This window comes from Arthrobotrys flagrans (assembly GCF_004000055.1).
Source record: "Arthrobotrys flagrans strain CBS H-5679 chromosome Unknown unitig_3, whole genome shotgun sequence".
Taxonomy (NCBI): Eukaryota; Fungi; Ascomycota; class Orbiliomycetes; order Orbiliales; family Orbiliaceae; genus Arthrobotrys; species Arthrobotrys flagrans.
This window is the reverse complement of record NW_027137547.1, coordinates 4,095,775-4,108,455: the sequence shown is the minus strand read 5'-3', so window position 1 is coordinate 4,108,455 and position 12,681 is coordinate 4,095,775. Positions and strand designations below refer to the sequence as shown.

Below are 12,681 nucleotides of genomic sequence, written 5' to 3'. Positions count from 1 at the left end.
GGAAAGTGGGAGGGAATGGTAAAAATTCGGCGAGGGATATATATTGATTCTTAGTACCTATCGAATGTAGGCTGGAGGCGTTCTTCGGGATCGCGGTTAGTTCTCGGATTGAATATAAAGAGTGATATTAACGAATAAAATACCTTCCAAGGTCCATAGGAGATGGAGGAGTCGAGTCTCTATTTAAATCAAAGATCCTAGGAGATCAAGCAAATGGTTCCGATCATTTGGTTTTCCTCGCATCAAAAGTGAAGAGGTTTAGCACAGTATTTCCGCTCCCGCTCTCGTGCCCCACGCGTGCGGGAGCTATCCTCTATTCATTTGTTCGTATCCATTCAATTAATAAGCGCCGAGGCAGCGCATTACACGTCGACGGTGGTGACCCTCAGCTGGACTGTGGAGACAGAGCCTGTTTCGGGAAGCGAGTGCATTCGAAGCAAACCTTCAAAAATAGAAATAAGAGGGGAGAGATGCTCACTTTCGTGAGAATTAGCAGCAGCCTCGTCGGTTGGCTACAACTAGCAAAATCACCATTCGATATCATTGTTCGAATAATATTCCTCGAGAAAAGCGCGGGTTCTTGCCCCTCTTACCTAGAAGGAATGTTTGATCCCGACTGCAGCATGCGTCAAGAATAAAGCGGGGCGATATGGAGGAGCAGCGAATGATATCGCTCGCTGGTATGCGGAGTAATTTGCCTAATTTCTACGGCCGTGCTGGGCTACTTCAGCGCCAGTCTGAAAAGTCGTCATCTATATCTTCATAGCGACCTTGTAGGCCTCGAAATAGACTTAAATATAGAAAGCTTAAGGGGCCTGTACCCGAAATCATTCCCTTGCACAATGTTTACTGAAGAAAGAATATTTTGTTCGCAATATGTATCGAAGTAGCGGTATAGCGATTTACCTCGCGAATACTGCTCGCGGGTCTCCACGAACACCCTATTGGAAAAAGCCAACTAGAATTAAGAGCTTCACAACCACAAATACCTACTTTAGTAACTACTCTGTAGAAATATACATAGCTGGGCTCAGTTTTGATTCTTCAGGATCAAGGCGTACCCACAAGTTCTAAAGATGTCCATATCATAGAGTTCAGATATGTGTTGTCAATTCAACTAAAATCATGTTGCATTTGTGATTCTAGGCCTATGCTACTTGCGATTTAACTTCAATATGGAAAATATAGGACTAATTTCTCAAGGCTGTCCTTCGGCCATCTCGATCAATCAGCCATGCAATGCGCTTAAGCTCTGGTAGTCGAAACTATTCGAATTGACAAAAACGGCCGGCGCAGTCCCAGTCAATCAAGTTACCTTATGAGGCTCTGCGGAATTCGAAAGAGGAACATGCTCTCCACGCAAAAATATCATCAGCGAATCGAACATCCCTTGTCTCCCTTACAAGGCAGCGGTACAGTATCTGTGTTTTTCAGCTAGTCTCTTGGGAAGAAATGATTATAAAAGTATATCGAGTTATAGTTGGTCTACAAACTATTCCTATATAATACGCTCTAGCTTCACGCCCAACATTAATAAACTCTGTCATTCCATCACAAAATCGGAAAGTTTGATCACCAAAGCCACAAAGGACAAAAAAAAAAAGACAAAAAAAAGAAACTATTAACCTTGCTCATAACCTGGATCGAACAGGTGACCTTTGCATTACAAGTGCAACGCTCTACCACTAAGCTATACGAGCTTCGTTAGAAACTCCTCCACAAATGTTAATTATATAGCATAAAGCAAATTGTCTTCTAATATTTGCGACCCGCAAGTGCGGCTCTTTTCGAGGCTAAATGGCGAGATTCTGGCCTCTTTGGTCCATATATGCTTATTTTTCTTCATCATGCATGCGTGCTAATCATTTTGTCGAAAGGTACAGCAATCTCCGAGTCAATGTAATGCTCATAGTATACAAATTTTTGCATTCTATGAAATCCTAGTTCGGGTTAACGACCCGGTACATTTTTTCCTCGTAAAAGAATCCACGGCAAACTAATTAATTGAGTCGGTCAGTCCCTACTGGCAATCGAAAATCAACGGGTTCATTCTTTTGGTTCTCATGTGTAAAATTACCCGACTCACCACCCCGTATTCATAACCGAGGCCTGGGGACCACGCAATCCGTCGCTTGAACTTACTCTTCTATAAAGGAGGGCCTGTCAAATTAAACTTATTTTGCAGCCGACTTTATATATACCCCGCAGTTCAAGTTCTGGATATATTAGCTTTGATAACCACAGGACCCTGCATATACATACGGGGTCCGCCTAAATTTCGAGAGAACCAGGATGTTCCGGTTGCGAATCTGGGTTCTTTGCTCTATGAAGAACAACCATATGAGGGAGATCTTCGTCCAAAGTCCAGATTGGCCAGCAATCTGGAACATGAGCACGAGCGCCGACCCGTCGTTTCGTATCTCAAGGACTTGGCCAGAAAAAATGTTTGTATTCGCGGCCTTGAGCTTTAGGGTCAAGTACTGTCCGTTAGCCGTACCTTTGTGCCTCTTGTATTACACCTTCGACCTCGCGTGAAAAAATAGTGGTAGAGCGTATTGTTCCAAGGACTCGGTCATTAAAATCCACTGCAGCGTGCTCAACCGATCGAGCGGCAGATCATCAATCGAATCGACATGTCGATCAAAGTCAAAATCTGTGGAACAGCCGACGCTTACGAACTTCCAACACCGTTGAAAAGTGTTGGATGAAAACCAATATGCAATCTCACATCCGAAACTTAGCGACCTTTGGTGGCACAGATCATTGCATGCCTAAGTACTGTTTAAACTGTTCTCCAACATAACTTATGTATAAAGAGAATCAGGCGCTTAAGAGTGTTTGGGGGAGAAGAGAGTTGTTTTTGTGGGTATACCGCTCAGATAGAGGGTTCTCAATTCCATTTCGTTTTCTTCTTTCTAGTTGTTTCCTCCAGCTCGGATGTAATGGATTCTAACCTTTGGGTACGACAGGATTGGTATGTAACAGTTTGGGGTTTGCCTGCCAACTGAATTGGAATCGAATGGGTAGGCGGCCCGCAATGAAGTTTTTCGGTGTTTGGATCGCTCGCTTGCTGAAAAGAAAAGGGCTTCAGAAGGAATAAAAAGAGAAACGTATCTGGGTATCCATTTTACAAAAAAAAAAAAAAAAAGTATGATCACGCTGTACAATATGTGCAACAAAGGGAAAATGCAATGAACAGATTTATGGGAACAAAGGAGAAGTAGGTAAAAAAACAAAAAGGAACACAGAGGAACGCCGAATTTTAAAAAAAGGACGGCCACCAGGAAATATGCTTTTCTAGAAGATGAATCGATACAACCGTACTGTTCTCGTTACATATATACATGTATCCAAGAAACTTCGATTGCAACGAGGCTCAGTCAATGGTAGAAAGTGTACAAAAAAGGTAGTCGGAAGAAAAGAAAGAAAGAATCGGTACAAGAAATGAAAAAAAAAGTAAAGTCAGCGACCCATTTGTAAAATATGAAGTCAAGATGCCAGGCCAGCTACGACTCCTCGATCACATATTCACGCCAGAAAGTACGTAAAACTAGTTTACAAGTGTCGTGGAGCACGACGGAAGAACCGGCGATGGCGAGCATGATGGGGAACGTATTCTGTGGCGGTCTCAACGGCCTGGTCGTAAACGGTTTTATACACGGTCTCAACGACCGTAACAACGACCTCCTTGACCTTCTTGTCCGGTACACTATCAACATTGATGACTGGGTTGGCGGTTACGGCAGGCTTGGCAACTGGAGCAGAAGAAGAAACCTCGACCTTTTGGCTCGTTTCCTCCTTCTTTCTCGTAGTGGTCGAGATGGTGGTCGGAGTCGGAGTGGGTGTCGGGGAAGGCGTGGTCGTTGATGATTTTTGGACTGCGTGTGCGACGACCTGGATCGCGGATGGTGTAGCAACGGTGTTTTCGACAACGACCTTTCCGCAGTCACCGGGGGCACCTCCGACTGGGTTGCAGCCAGGCAACTTCTCGAACGGTCCCTCATACTCCTTTCCGGTGATTGGCTTGATTTTGCACGAGTTCATCTCAGCCGGACCTTGGAGCTGGTTTCGAGAAGTGAAAGTGTTGCATTGGGTGATATCACCGCCGGTGGAAGTGATGACCGGTGGAACGCAGGTTGGGTCTTTGTAGGCAGCTTCGAGGAGCTCAGGATCCCATCCGTTGTAGAAGTCACCGTGGTAGCCATGGCCTATCGATCGTTAGTCTTGGATACTCTGCAAGGATGGGCTTAGGGTTTGATTCTTACCGCCTTTGTCGCCAGTGGACCAGACGAATTCACCTTCGACATCACTGAACTCGGCAACATCGAAAAGGGTCTCAAACTTCATCGTGATGAGACGGCGAGGGTGCGAATCCGGGCAGGTTCCGTCTTCCATGAAGGAGGGGTATGCCACGTGGCTTCGATGATCTTCAGAGTCAAGCTCACCGTTCCAGCACGAAGGGAAAGTAATATCGGCACGGAGGCCGTTGATGCAATTTTTCATTTCCTCCTTCGTTGGCATCTCACGACGAGCAGCGAAAGCTTCAGGAGTGCCACCGTAGTTCAGGCAATTGAACCCGATAGCCATCTGCCTCATGTAGCCTTCGGAACCAGGCTCGTTCGATTCGTCGAAAGCACGAAGCTTGGGGTCTCCGGCAATCATCCCAAAGTTCTTTGGGTAGATTTCAACAGCATCGCCTCCACGTTCTGGGATGTAATAGACGAGCATGCCATCCTTTTGACGGACTTGGACTAGCTCGCCACTTGCCTTTTGAAAGTACAGGCTTGGGACCCAGTAGAGAGACTTGTCGCCTTTGACTTCGCACGATGTGCAAGTGGACTCTTGGAGACGCGCCCAGCTTGTCGTCTTGTCAAAAGCGTCGCCACCCATGATGTTATGGACGTGCTTGGCCGGCGAAACTCCTGGCTGGGCGAGGGGGTCGATCATATCTGTGACCAATGGTGAACCGCATTGCATACGCCAGAATGCATGAACACCAGGGTTGAGCAGCAAGAACGCTGCGAGGGACAGAACGGTCTTCATTGTCGATAAAATTCGAAGCTTAGGATGGCTGATAGCAGGTGTCTGCGATGGTGAAGTCAAGAAGGAACGCGAATTGAAGAACGTTAGAGTAGAGGTGGTTAAGTAGTAGACAAAGGTTGGTGTAAGGAGCGTCGACAGCAACGTCTTGTGTTGAGGTGTGTTCCTTTTTTGGTGGTGCGTGAAAGGGCGTGCAGGAAGCAACCCAAGATCGACCCACTGTGCTCAATGCCTACAGATTGCAGCTTCCAAATACTCCGACAGATGAAGGCGAAAAGTTCCTCAAGGGATGGGACCGAAGCAAGCGGCTAGAATGTAAGTAGTTGATAAAGTTGTAATTTTTTTTTTTTGTAAGGAGCGGACTGGGCAATTCTTTTTCTTTCCAATATCTTGTGCAAAGGGCGAACTTTGGGAGAAGAAAATACCGGCACAGACGGTAGACGGACAATATGGATGGGAATGGGACAAAAGAAGGTGAGTGCTTCTTAGGAAGCAGTGAGTATATAAATGAACGGCGCAGGGACAGAAGGGAAGAAATCAAAATCTGCAATGCTCCACAGGAGGCTTTTCAATCTGTCTTCCGCCAGCGAACGGGATCGGATGGTGAGGTTCCCAAGACGAGAAGAAACAAAAGAAGAAAGTCTAACGGGCTCAAAAAGGTCAGTCAGGAGGGAATTGAAACCGTTATATGGGTTCAGGTACCAAATGACAATCAGGCTGTCTGGGCAAGGCCATGCCATGCTAGGGTCTTAGTCACTAGCCTCTTCGCCTCCCAGCTGCTTCCATTCCCCAACAGCGGTGCGCATGCATCCTTCCAGGAACCACTTTGTTCCTGCTTTTTCGCTTTCTGGTCTGACCATATCGTGAAATCGCAGGACCGATCAAGCCTTGGCTTAGTGGGGTCGCATATAGATTAATGCATAGCCAGCTCATTTGCATCCAAGGTGCAAGTCAGATGGGAAAGTTTTTTTTTTTGTGTGCAGTCTTCTCTTCTCATCGGGAGAAACTTCGTTTCTCTTCTGCGACAGCGTCTGTATCGACATTGACTGCCGATTCTTGCGAACGCTGTTCGCTCGAGCATCTTGCTTAACTGCCCCTTCGATTCATTTTGGCCAACTCTGCGAAACGGTTGATGTCGACAAAATATGAACCCGCCCCAAAGCTGAAACCCACCAGCGAACACCCGAACAAATTTTTACTTGTGAAAAAAAGAAAGTGAGCACTAGAAAAGCTTGTGCCTAGTTTAAGGGGCGCTTCCTGGCAGTGGCAATCGTCATCGGGCATGAGGGCTGGCCAATCACAGCCACCATTGTAGCACTAGAGCAGGAAAAGGGGTTGGGGCGCAAACGGCAGAAAAAACACTTCCATCCCACCTTCCAGAGCCTCGAGGTCCCACGGTGGTGCCTTCCGGCTGTCTTCGAGGAGGAAAGTCGTCTCCACTTCGAAAAAGCTTAGCATTTTTGTTCCACCCGGTATGGAGTTACGACGCTGCCAAAAACTTCACCAAATGCGTTTTCGACAGCCGACCGAGGAAAGCCGGTAGTAAAATTGGAAGGAGCGCAATCGCAAAATGTCGGCCTGGTTTCCCGACTCGGGTGTCAACTTTCATTCCATTCCGGAAACCCGTCCGGGCTGGCGGCCGCGTGTGCAGTAAATTTCGCATGGCCGTGCCCGCCAAGTTTTGCCTCGATACATCGATTCGAGAAGAAATGCAATGTTGCAGTACCGTTGATCCCCGAACTAAAATCTCCCGAGCTCGCGAATCAAACGTCACCGGAAGCTGAGCTTCCTAATGCGATGCCAGCCCGTCCGAAAGTCCTAGACACATTGCAAACGTACCTACACAGTTTCGAGCGTCTTCCCGCCCTCGAGGGTTCGTCGATTATATCACAACAGCTTGGCCCTTAAAAATTAATTATCCCGTGAGCTCAAGGCTTAGCCTCTCAATCACCTTGCAAGCTCATATGAAAATGTGATATTTCATCCTCTCAACGAGAGTGGAGCACCTCTCTGCGGAATCCACGCGGCCACGGTTCTCACGGAGACTAAGCCCCATGAAGTTACACCAGAACGCCGCCTTCTTGGATCCGAAATGTCAGGCACAGATCGCACCTCCCGGGCGGGTGCTCCATAATTCCTGGGCAGTTCAGCGTGATTTATGCATATGCATGTCGGCGTTGTCCAGAGTATCACAAAATGTGAACCGTAGGCCATACCTTGATGCCAGACGGCATGACAAATTGTACGTAACGGCAAATAGGATAGAGGAAGGTTGGATGCCAGAGTTTGCAAAACATAATCCGATTATTGTATTACTAGTATCATGAATCGTAGCTTCAGCTCTTGCCCAGCAAGCTCCAACGAGCCGTGTCTATCCACAACGCGGAAAATGCAACAAAACAACCGTGACACCGACCCGTATATACTGTATCCGATAACTCCCCAAGCCCCCCCCCCCGTATCCGTTTTTACAATCCCATGAACATGAACGATAAATGATAACACAAGAAATTTCCTGCCCATACCCCCTCTTCCTCCCCGCTGACAAATTTGTAGCGTCTCCCCTTCTGATTTCTACACATTCCTCCCTACCAATACGGTGTCCACAACATCCTCCTCCGTGGCACTCCCGTCTTCTCCCATGACCGCCCCACCAACTTCCCCTACAAACGTGTCCGTAGCATGCATGCTCGCGCTGATGGCACCGAATCACCACGTCGGTATGGATATTATGCACATCCGCTAACCGTCTCGTGCTTCTCTCTCTTTCCCTTTCCCTTACTGCCGCAAGGGCAGGTTCGAGAATCTTTCCTACGCATTCACATCCGCAACCTCTTCCGCAAGGACAGTACATACACCCTTCGAGGGCAGCCCGATCCCATTCTCGGCCATCACCAGGGTGGAAACCGTAGTCGACCCAGTTGTAAGGTGTAATCATCCCATTATTACCCGATCGGGTGATTATACTGCTTACAAGAGTGTGAAGCACCTGCCGCTCGGCGTTAAAGTGGCGGCGGACACCCCTCGTTGCACCGCATTTACGCCATCGGCCGGTTAGACGTGGGCGATGAGGGTTAGCAAAGTAAGCATTCAAAGCATCATGCGGACGAGCTAAACTGTATTGCCAAGCTGTGCCATGAGGAGGTGGGACGTATCCTCCCGGATAACAAGCTGTTGGACCGTAAAACGGCAACCCTAATGGTCGTACATGCGATAGCTTGGTAGTCCCTGTAACCGTTGTAGTTGTCTTAGCTTCTATATTCGCTTTGGATGCGACAGCGGGTACCGTGTCGATGATTGTGGACTCAGCGGTTGACATACTGTTATGGTATCTTCCGTAGTAGTTGCGGCCGAGTTCGCAGCATCGCAATTCATACAGCTGCCTTGGGAGACGGATTCTTCGTATGATGGTAATTCATCCTCCACCTCGGCCTCGCGGATGGCCACGGGCAGCTTGGTTTGGTGGATGACCACACGGCTTGCGGGGCCTCTTCTCCTCCGTAGGCTGAACCTAAAACCTCGGGATGCAGGTCCCTTGGGGGAAGCCAGACTCTCCTTCCTCTCGGCCCTACTTGGCTGCGTGGGGGTAGGCCGGAACCTTTCTCGATGAAGGTGTAGGAAGTCGAGTGGGTTTAGTGCGGCGAGTGATTGGTAGACGGATCTCCGTCTTTGGTACTGTTTGACGACCGGAGTGGTGTCCGGGGAGAATGCTGGCATGGAATTGCTTCGTGGCCGACCCCGAACCGCCGGAGAAGGCTGTGTCATCGCAACTGTTTCCGACATTTGCTCTATAGGCGAAGGAATCGATATCAACGGATGAAATTAAATCAAGTGGTGTTGATAAATTAATAGCGATTTGACAACGGTTGATACGATGGTTGTTCAATTGGTTCGAACGGAAGGGAGTGTAAAATATATCCGCCATTTTTGGATCAAATCGACCGTAGATATACTCTTTTTTTTTTTTGAACAAATATCAGGCGTCCTAATATTGCTTCTTCTCCTCCTCCAAGCCCTCCCAATTCCTCGTCCGTGGCATGGAATACAGGACTCACAGCGCACAATCGTACAGATCCTTAAGGGCAAACTAAAAAAAAAAGCCGTCACAAGTCCGGCATGATATCATTCGTCCGATACAACATCCACAGTGTTACGGAGGAGGGTATGCAAGTACTGGCTTCGTAAGGATAGCAGCAGCTTCATGTCGCACAGTGGGAGCTAGGATGCACCTTGACCTTGCATGCAAGCCAATATGTCCCAGCACTCAAAAAAAAAAGGCTCTCTCCTTGGAATCTGAAGAGGAGATGTAAACATCAGGGGTATCGACTGCTTAAGAGTCCGGGATCTAGACTCCCAAGATTCATCACAGAGAACCGTCCATCTTTTTCTTTTCTTTTCTTTTCTTTTCTTTTTCTTTTTTTTCTCTCGCAAGGATGTAGCTTTGGTGCTATGGCCGTTGGTATAACTCTCTCCCTCTCGGTCAACTGGTGCATATGTGTTCGGAACACAAGGCCTTTCCGTCAAAGGTCAATATTGATCGACCACGTCAGAGCACATGGGGCATGTAGTAGCTGTGGTGCTGGCTGTCAAACCCGTTAAGAGAAGGTCTATGCCAAATTTGCACTCCCACCGCATATGCAGGATCGTCGAATCAGGACGGGGCTTGGGAATCCTTCACTAGCACGCAGCCGTTTGTGGCCAAGCAGGCCCAATGCAGATTCTCAGGCGAAGAATTTCGGGAGCGAAGGGACAGGTTGGTTGACTTGGATTGTTGCATTTTGTTAACCGAAGCTCTCACGCCTTGAAATTTCGAAAGCTGCTGACAGACATTGCATTGAAATTTAAAAATCCCAATCTGGCTTCTGAGGCTCCGAACTCTGGATTTTCTCCCGACCTCCGACTTCACATCCGAAAAAAGAATCACCAATTTGCGAGGCCGGTTTACGAGGTTCGTAGGGTTACGATTTTAGAAGCAGCTAACGCTTTGCCACCAGGCCAGACCAACACGTAGCAGCAATCCGAAATATCTTGCTGGCGCGGGGAACCTTGTTGTGATAGTGATGCCGGGAATCAGACGTACGATATTGTGATATCAAGAGCACAGGCCCACTTTAAGGCGTCCTTGAAACGAATTTAACGTGTGAAATTTAGTTTAATTATATTCTTTTGATACCCAAAAAGATAATTTAATGCATGGAAGATAAAACTCCAAACGAAAACACAAACGTATACGATGACCGAAAGCAAGCCCGAACGAACGAATTGAACACCAACAGCGCGAGCAATATGCATCTCAAGGAACCAAATATCACATAAACAACGATAATGTCGAATAGCCTGTGAGAGCACCGAAATCCGGAGCCGGTGCCAATCATGCCTGCAGGATACGATGCAGAAACTAGCTATGCAATGCTAACATACATTCCAAAGCGAAGAGCGGTAGACATTGTAACGTACATATTGTAAGACATGTCTTTTTGTAAACAATGGGTATTAGAAAATAAGCTCCTGTCGATAATGATGTTGTGATTAGGGGGCGTCAACGAAGACTGGTGCATAAGATGTAGAGAGGACAAGACAAACGCTAAGAAACATATTGGGTATAGAGTTGGACACATGTTTGTGGTTCTTTTGTGTGATAGTGGAGAGTAATATGGTGATATAAAAAATAAAAAAATAAAAAGGAAAAAGGACGTTCGGGCTCGCTAAATGACATCGAAGAGCAATCAAAATCAGCTTTAAGTCCTGATAGGGGTTCCATGGTGTTTCTTTTCCATCACAGCATGTCCTGCGGGATACCGACATGGGGTCGGTCATACCACCCGTTAGTGGGAGTCCATATGGCAGCAAAGAGCCCTGGTCCAATCTTGGTCCTGGAAAGCCTGAGGGCGTTAAAGATCCTGGAGAAGCACTTGTAGAGATAAATTTGGCGACTGCAGTGGATCCGGGGAAGAGCCAGCGGCCAGCGGCCAGTTAACAAAGGTCCTCATTTATTCGAGTTTTCCGATTGAAACCAGTCCAATTCGATCCAGGTTCCATTCCAGAGTAATGCTATGAACACATACGAGCCGAACGATTTGTCGTCGGATCCATGGTATATAAAGGGCCCGGGGACTGCTGATTGATTATCCAATAAAATCAAGATGCCGCTGTGAGCTCCAGATAGAATTATCCTTTATCCAGGCGGTACGGCGAGAACCATACGGTGAAGAAATTGCGAATATTATTTTGGCGAATAGAATTTGTAGGAGATCCATCATCCGGAGAACCAGGGCAAAGGAGATCTAATTGATACACTGTAACGGAGAGGGGTTTGTACTCACCTCCGACCACGCGGCGCGAGCAATAGCAGAGGGAGACGCGAACAGGAGAGGCCAGATTTCAGGAAGGGCGAGCTGTTGAGACCGGGCGGTAGGGTGGGACGAGAAGCTCACTCTTGCCTTGTCGGTCGAACCGGCGGCGGACTCGGCGACGGGGAGTTATACTTGGCAAGACGGAGTTGTTCCTGCAGCCGAGCATCCTGCAGGCCTTGGTGGAAGATGCGACGACGTTCTTCGATCGTAGTGTCTTCTGAGGAGAAGGCTTCTACGAACGTCTTATCGGGCTTTGTATCTTCTGCGTTGGATTTCGAGGTAACGTGCTTCTGACGTTGCTCGGTTTGCTGCTGCCTATACTTTTCCATGCTGGCCTCGTACCCTTCCTCGCCAGGACGAAGGACCTCGGTGCTAGCGATGGTGGTAGTGATAGTCATCGTCACAGTCTTTGTCACAATCTTCCCATAAGAAAGAACTTGACCGGTTTTAGAGTAAACAGGTTTCTCGTAGAAACTTTGAACCTTTTGATTCTCGACCAGAGCGTTGGCGCATTCCCAAGTTATCGTAGGGGGCTCCATATCCATGCTATTGCTTTCCGATGCATCCGCGGAGAGAGGAGGCGAGGGCGGTGGAGCCAAGAGAGAAGTGAACGACTGGGTCGAAGAGTTGGTTTTCCGGGTGTTCTGGGCCACGTTGCGCTTGTTGGATGGAGTCCCAGGTCGAGAGTTTCCAGGAGTCAGAGGAGCCATGTTTCCATAAGGCGAGAATCCAAAAGGAGATGTGGGGCGGAAAGGCGACATCGGGCGACTTCCAGTATCAGGTATCGAAGCGTTGGATGCACAGGAGTCTCGTCGAGATCTGCTGCCCCTACCGGATCCAGTAGCGGAAACCCCTCGGATGGTGCGTTCGGCTGGCATGTTGGTTGGTGACTTTATACGTGTATATGATTGCTTACAACCCAGGTAGAAGAAAATTATCCGTGAATCCAGCAAAAGAAAGCCTTAGGAGACCAGGATTTGAGAAACCAGAAAAGGGTGGTTTGGTTGTGGGGTTTTAAGAGCCAGGTCTATACAATACCGAGGAAAATACTATGGGTTAGTTACGGGTATCGGAGGTGGGAAACATATACTTGGAGACTTCAATCTGTTTCCGACGCTCGAAGGGAATCGATATTGTAAACGCACGATAGGGAAAACTTTTTAAGTTCAGGATGTCGCTGCAGACGAAGCTAGGAGGCGGATATACTGTCAACGCCAGGAATCTCTCTTTGCGGAGTGTTACTTGTTAAGGGCTTGGAGCGCCCGAGGGGTATCTGTCGCTATATGAA

At 47.9% G+C, this 12,681-nt stretch overlaps 3 protein-coding genes across 3 annotated transcripts; all 3 read right to left on the bottom strand.

Moving 5' to 3' along the window:
* Nucleotides 1–3,555: 3,555 nt before the first annotated feature.
* On the bottom strand, nt 3,556–5,043 carry DFL_002565 (uncharacterized protein; the record flags this gene model as incomplete). The annotated part of the gene is made up of 2 exons (XM_067631370.1): nt 3,556–4,208; nt 4,266–5,043. 2 exons carry the CDS (start codon nt 5,041–5,043, stop codon nt 3,556–3,558), a joined length of 1,431 nt encoding a protein of 476 aa, XP_067493922.1.
* Nucleotides 5,044–7,614: 2,571 nt separating this feature from the next.
* DFL_002564 (uncharacterized protein) lies at nt 7,615–8,757 on the bottom strand (the record flags this gene model as incomplete). Its single annotated transcript, XM_067631369.1, has 4 exons — nt 7,615–7,703; nt 7,897–8,156; nt 8,249–8,268; nt 8,362–8,757. The coding sequence occupies 4 exons, from the start codon at nt 8,755–8,757 to the stop codon at nt 7,615–7,617; spliced, it is 765 nt and encodes a 254-aa protein (XP_067493921.1).
* Nucleotides 8,758–11,470: 2,713 nt separating this feature from the next.
* DFL_002563 (uncharacterized protein) lies at nt 11,471–12,271 on the bottom strand (the record flags this gene model as incomplete). The annotated part of the gene is made up of 1 exon (XM_067631368.1): nt 11,471–12,271. One exon carries the CDS (start codon nt 12,269–12,271, stop codon nt 11,471–11,473), a length of 801 nt encoding a protein of 266 aa, XP_067493920.1.
* Nucleotides 12,272–12,681: the final 410 nt, after the last annotated feature.